At 43.1% G+C, this 6788-nt stretch overlaps 1 protein-coding gene across 3 annotated transcripts in view; it reads left to right on the top strand.

Annotated features, from left to right (window-relative positions):
- ANAPC5 (anaphase promoting complex subunit 5) overlaps positions 1–6788 on the top strand; it is a 50857-nt gene that overhangs the window by 9454 nt on the left and 34615 nt on the right. For all 3 annotated transcript variants that reach the window (XM_011964437.1, XM_011964436.1, XM_011964435.1), the window contains exons 2-4: positions 1810–1889; positions 2688–2797; positions 3665–3857. In XM_011964437.1, coding sequence (XP_011819827.1) covers positions 2698–2797; positions 3665–3857 — 293 coding nt within the window. In that variant the 5' untranslated portion in view covers positions 1810–1889; positions 2688–2697. The remainder of the gene's footprint in view (positions 1–1809; positions 1890–2687; positions 2798–3664; positions 3858–6788) is intronic.

Here is a 6788-nt window from a genome sequence, read left to right as displayed (position 1 = left end):
AGCCAGGATGGTCTCGATCTCCTGACCTCGTGATCCGCCTGCCTTGGCCTCCCAAAGTGCTGGGATTACAGGCTTGAGCCACCGCGCCCGGCCTGTGTTTTTTAAATTTTTTTTAGAGTGGTGAGATCTCACTCCCTCAGTCATCTGGGCTGGAGTGCCGTGGCGTGATCATAGCTTATCATGGCCTCCACTTCCCGGGCTCAAGCTGTCCTCCTACCTCAGTCTCCTAAGTAGCTGGGACTACAGGCATCTGCCACCATGCCTGGCTAATTTTTAAATTTTAGTAGAGATGAGGTCTCCCTATGTTGCTCAGGCTAGTCCTGAACTCCTGGGCTCAAGGGATCCACCTGCCTCAGCTTCCCAAAGTGCTGAGATTATAGGCATGAGCCACCACACCTGGCCCCCTGCTGTACAGTTTTAATCAAAATGTATGTAGAGTTCATGTAGTAGCATTCCAGCCAGACCTCAACTCCTTTACTAACTGTTTGACTTCTTAAATTTGTTAATTTTTGGCTGGGTGCCTAGACTTTGGGAGGCTGAGGTAGGAGGATCACTTGAGCCTAGTAGTTCAAGAGCAGCCTGGGCATGGAGTTTCACCATGTTGGCCAGGCTGGTCTTGAACTCCTGACCTCTAGTAATCTGCCTGCTTCAGCCTCACAAGGCGCTGGTATTATAGGCATGAGCCACTGCGCCAGGCCCTGAATGGTCTTTTTAATGGCTGCATTATATTTCACAGTAAGAAAAGCAACATAATTCAACTCTGTATTATAAATTAAGTCTCTATTGGACTTACAGGCTCTTTTCAGTTTTTCTTCATTTCAAACAATGCATGCCAAAATAACTCCCCTAGAAGTGCAATTGCTGGGTTATCCGCATCTAAAGTTGGCATATATGCAGTCACCTTATTCTCTGAAAAAGATTCTGTATTTAGTTTTAAATCTCAACTAGACTGTAATCTTCTTGGTAGCTGAGGTTGCATACTCTTGTTCCTCATGGTACTCTTTTTTTTTTTTTTTTTGGAGGCGGAGTCTTGCTCTGTTGCCCAGGTTGGAGTGCAGTGGTATGATCTTGGCTCACTGCAACTTCTTTCTCCCAGGTTCAAGCCATTCTCCTGCCTAAGCCTCCCGAGTAGTAGCTGGGACTACAGGTGTGTGCCACCATACCTGGCTAATTTTTGTGTTTTTAGTAGAGACGGGGTTTTGCCATGTTGTCCAGGCTGGTCTTGAACTCCTGACCTCAGGTGATCCACCCGCTTTGGCCTCCCAAAATGTTGAGATTATAGGCGTGAGTCACTGCACCTGGCCTCTCGTGGTACTCTTTATAGACTTCAGCGCATAGTATGTCTGCCTATGTTACAAGGTTTGGGAGAAGATCAAATGAGATTATGTTTGTGAAAAATAGTATTTGTTTAGTGTTTTCCAGTTTACAAAGCACTTCGTATTATCTTATTTAATCTTTGCCAAAAACAAAGGAGATATTATTATCTCCATTTTGTTGATGAAGGAAACTAGGACTCAGAGGTCACAATTTCGCCATGGTTACAAAATTAAGAAGGAAGGAACAGTGGATCCTCAGACTATAAATCCTGTGTTTTTTTTCTATTTTAAACCATTCCACTGACTAGACAAAAATGGTATGCAAATGTGAAATATTACTTTAGTGTTTTAGGTACATAGAAAAATCCTTATTTGCATATTTGGAGTGATTATTAAAGCAGAGGGGTTGATAAATGAATTTATGTTTGCAATTCTTTATCAGTCTCCAGCTCTTTAAAATGTATCCATACCTCCCTATCTCCCCTTTACACAGGGCCCAGATATTACACTGTCAAAACTTTACAAGTTAATTGAAGAATCTTGTCCACAACTGGCAAATTCAGTGCAGATCAGGTAAACTTCATTTTCTTCTTTATATATGAAAAGGTGTCAAGGTAGACGAAAATCACAAAAGGGTATGTGGTAGTTAATTCTTTTAAAAAGATACCTTTATTATTCTAGGTTGTTTTCCCAAGAACTTTTACTTAGGTTTTTTTGTTGTTGTTGAAAAATGGATAGCTTTTTTTTTTGGAGACAGGGTTTCACTCTGTTGCCCAGGCTGGAGTACAGTGGCACAATCAGGGCTTACCGCAGCCTGGACTTCCTGACCTCAGGTGATCTTCCCACCTCAGACTCCCGAGTAGCTGGGACTACAAGCATACACCACCAAACCTGGCTAATTTTTTGTAGTTTTAGTAGAGATGGGGTTTTGCTGTGTTGCCTAGGCTGGTCTTGAACTCCTGGGCTTAAGCAATCCGTCCGCATCTACCTCGCAAAGTGCTGGGATTGCAAGTGTGAGCCACCGCACTTGGCTGAAAAATTGATAACATTAAACATACTGTTTCGTAGCTTTTTTCCCCAAATTTTATAGTTCTTTACCCATCTTATTCTTTTCAGTCACTGCGGATAATTGCATTTTTACTGGTTGATGTGATAGTTTGACAAATTTTATGATCAAGAAAACAACAATGATACTTTTCCTAAATATGGGAGTAACATTTTGAATCATGAAGTTTGTTTTATGAGCCACCATTTTATACAAATCTCTGAATTGCCTGTAAACTACATTATTCGAGATAATTGAGGAATATGAAACGAGAGAAGTTGTTCAAAGGGCCTTTCTAAAATATGCACCTCGATTTTCTCATTCAGAATCAAACTGATGGCTGAAGGCGAGTTGAAGGATATGGAACAATTTTTTGATGACCTTTCAGATTCTTTCTCTGGAACTGAGCCAGAGGTTCACAAAACAAGTGTAGTAGGTATGAAACTCTTCTAAGAAGAGCAGAGAGTATTTTCATTGAAGTGAGCAGCTTTCTAAAGTCATGTCTGTCGTTGCTCTGCTAGATCTGTGAACAGACTCAGTGGGGATGTTGGAGGTGTTGCAGTTTGTATTTATTGCCTTGCTGTTTTGATCTATATTTAAATCATTAACTATGGAAAAGCACCTTCTGTTTTGTCTACAATAGTAAGAGTCAGAGCCTGGTCCTGGGGTTTTTGGGGGTTCCCAGCTCTTTCTCTCACAGTCTTCTGGATCACTTGCCTGCATGGTCCATCTGTGAGTGAGGGTCACCAGCCCAGACTTACGAAGAGAGGTAAGTAAAAATACATTACTGATACAGTATGCAAAGTGAGGGCATACATGGTGTTTCTTTGATGCTTTTCTATTAGCTTTATCCCATGCTCTATCCCTCTGGCTTTTTTGCATGGTAATTTTTATGTTATTCAGCGTGAGCTGTTTCTCTATCTCTTCCTATGTGCCAGGCTCTGGACGTGTAAGATAGACATGGAATTTCCTCTTATGGAGATTACCTCTGTTTGGGGTAGCCAGTTGGTAAAAGTAAACACATAAATATCATTTCAGATAATGTAACAGCCATGAAGAAAGTAAAATGGAAGCCTTCAGGTGGAGGTGGGGTGGGTAGATTGAGCCCTGTATAAGAAGAAACCAGCTTTGTAAAGGACTGGGGAAGAACATTCCAGGAGGAGGGAATGGCAACTGCAAGTGTCTCTTTCTTATTCTTCTGAAGGAAGAATTGCAGCAAACAGTTGTTGCCGTTGTGGAGTTGCCGTTGTGTAGCCTGGATGTCAGTTAATGCTTTCCCCTTGTCTCTGGTCTTATTTTGTAGGTTTGTTTCTGCGTCACATGATCTTGGCCTACAGTAAGCTTTCTTTCAGCCAAGTGTTTAAACTGTACACTGCCCTTCAGCAGTACTTCCAGAATGGTGAGAAAAAGACAGTGGAGGATGCTGATATGGAACTGACCAGTAGAGATGAGGGTGAAAGAAAAATGGAAAAAGAAGAACTTGATGTATCTGTAAGGTAATTTGGCTTTTTCTGACAGGGATCCTTTTTCTGCGAAATAGTATAATTTTTAAGTGCAGTAAGTCCTTGTTCATGTAGAGTTCATGTGCTGCCTTATGCTCTTTTTACCCCTCCAGATCTGGGAAGTTAACTGATAAAGGCTGCACCAGTGGGTCCCTTGCCCTCTGACTTGTGATTGGCCAATGGGAGTCACTGGCAGGAAATCCCAAGGGCCAGGGAGAATAAGGTGGAGTGTGGATTCCTTGGAGGTCCTGGGGAGCTGGCTGTAGGGTCACAGCTTCTGTCAGGTTGCCCTTTCTGCACTCCTTCAGCGGGTTCGGTCACTAGGAGCAAGTGTTTGTCGGCCCCAGGTGAAAGGTTCCCACTGTTACCAGTGCGGGGGACTATGTTGTCTCTTACGACTTCTCTCTCCTTTCCCCTACTTTTGTAAAGTGATCTTTTGTTAAACTCTTCTCAGACTACTCAATTCGAACGTGTTCTTTGCTTTCTGCTGGGTCCCTGACTGGTATTGTTCGTTAAATCAGAGTGAAGTAACAATTGATTAATTCAGTGAAAATTTACTGAATGCCTCCTAAGGTCTAGTCTCTAAGGAAGCTGTTGTAAGGAAGTTACTCACCTAGTTGGCCAAGCCCAAAATCCAGTAGTGTCCTTGATTCCTCCGTGCCCTTCACCCCAGTCCCTCAGCAGATCCGGTCAGTCCTTCTTCCTTGCTATGTTTGGAACTTGTTCACTTATTGCACGGCCACTGCTACCCGTGGAGTCTAAGCACCAAACCTCTACCAAATCTGCTCACCAAATCTGCACTAGCTTCAGTTTTCTTCTTGACTTAACTCCTGTCTCCCTACATCTGTTCTTCAGGCAGCATCCGGGGAAGCCCCTAAGAATATTAATCAAATCCCAGCACTTTTCTGCCCAAACCCTTTGGAACTTACAGAGGAGTCTGAGCTTACCATGGCTTCAGTGCCTGTATAACCCGGCCCGATGATCTTCCCTGACCTCTTTCTCTTTACTTTCCCCTTCCCTCTCAGCATCGTGACTGCTCTGGCTCTCCTTCAGTTTCCTGACTACTCCAATCAGTTTCTGCCTCAGGTTGCCTGGAATGCTCTTCCGTGGCTTTTCACCTCGTGTGCTCCCTTTTACCGTTCAGATCTCAGCTCAAGTTTCCTCAGACAGGCCTCCCTGAGCACGAGGTAGCCCCTATCCCAAATACTTTCTTTTTCTTTCTTTTTTTTTTTTGAGTTTGAGTCTCGCTGTCGCCCAGCCTGGAGTGCAGTGGTGCGCTATTGACTCACTGCAACCTCCACCTCCTGGATTCAAGCGATTCTCTTACCTCCGCCTCCCATGTAGCTGGGATTACAGGTGCCTGCCACCATACCTGCTAATATTTTTGTATTTTTAGTAGAGACAGGGTTTCACCGTGTTGGCCACGCTGGTCTCAAACTCCTGATCTCAGGCAGTCCACTCGCCTTGGCCTCCCAAAATGCTGGGATTACAGGCATGAGCCACTGCACTCAGCCCCAAATACTTTGTATTTCTTTATTCCTCCATACCTCTGATCACTAAGTAACCTTCTTAAGCTTGCTTGCTTATCTGTTTCCCCTGCCTCTTCACCCCTTGAGAACTGAGACCCTTCTCTGTCTCGTTTCATCACATTTCCCCAGTGCTTAATAGAGTGCCTGACTCGTAGAATCAGTAAGTCTATCACCCATACTGGTAACTGGCCCGGTAACACACTTAATACATATTAACTGTCCTTTCTTTTGCTGTTTTACTTCTCCTTCCCCAACTACTATTATCTGGGATTGCTTCCAAATAAACTACTTGTACTTGCAGGCAAAAAGATATGTATTTCATATTCCCTGGTGTCAAAGAGCCTGTGGTCTGGTGAGGAAGGCTGACAAGTAAACAGATACAGTGTCCAGAGCTCTGAGAGAAGTAAGCCCCTCCTGCCCTAAAGAGGTGGTCAGAGGACCTTATCATTTACTGGGAGCTTATCATTTACTGCATTGTAGGTTGTTAGGCTACCGTAATCCCCAGGGTGGCAGGGGGTGACGTTGTTTATAAATGGGGAATGCTTATCGCACTTTCTATGAGTAGTTTTTGTACTGTTACATGATTTGTTCAGCACATATTGGGAGCAAGAGGATAATAGTACCATTAACTGCTCCCCAAAACTCATTTCCTGACAAATGCTTCTTGTCTGGTGGAAAGACAACATATGTGTGGTTAAGAGTCTGGCTCCACAGTCAGACCCACAGGTTTGCCTGCTGCTCCTCTGCCTTTGGTCTGTGAGACCTTGGGCAAGTTACTCACCCTTTCTGTGCTTTGAGCTCTTTATCTGCAAAATGGGGCTCATACCACTTCCCCAGAGGGTTCCAGAATTAAATGATAAATTCATACAAAGTTTTCAGAACTATGCCTAGAAATGTTAACTGTTGTTATTCTCTACTTTCTTTTAGTTATTTCTCCTCAGAAATGCTTATAGGCTACAGTGTAATCCTTTTTCTAGCTACTTTATATGCTTAAAGTAGCAAAGTGTCACTTCTGCAGAAATGTTAAAATTCAGACTTTTCTTATTTGGATTGGTTTTCTCTTAAACTAACTTGATTTATTTAGGTCTAACTCCATCTTTTTGTTTTTATCTTATTCCAAGAAGTCATTTATGTATAATCTAATATATTTACTGTAAAGGTACATGGTTTCAGAAAATTGTGCATATTTAGTAAACTGAATTTAATCATGAAAATTAAAGAAACGTTTTCTTTTTTTTTTGAGACGGAGTCTCACTCTGTCGCCTAGGCTGGAGTGCAGTGGCTCTATCTCAGCTCACTGCAAGCTCCGCCTCCTGGGTTCATGCCATTCCCCTGCCTCAGCCTCCTGAGTAGCTGGGACTACAGGCGCCTGCCACCTGGCCCGGCTAGTTTTTTG

This window comes from Mandrillus leucophaeus, unplaced genomic scaffold, assembly GCF_000951045.1.
Source record: "Mandrillus leucophaeus isolate KB7577 unplaced genomic scaffold, Mleu.le_1.0 Scaffold7, whole genome shotgun sequence".
NCBI lineage: Eukaryota > Metazoa > Chordata > Mammalia > Primates > Cercopithecidae > Mandrillus > Mandrillus leucophaeus.
The sequence above is the reverse complement of the archived record's forward strand: the minus strand, read 5'-3'. Positions and strand labels throughout refer to the sequence as shown.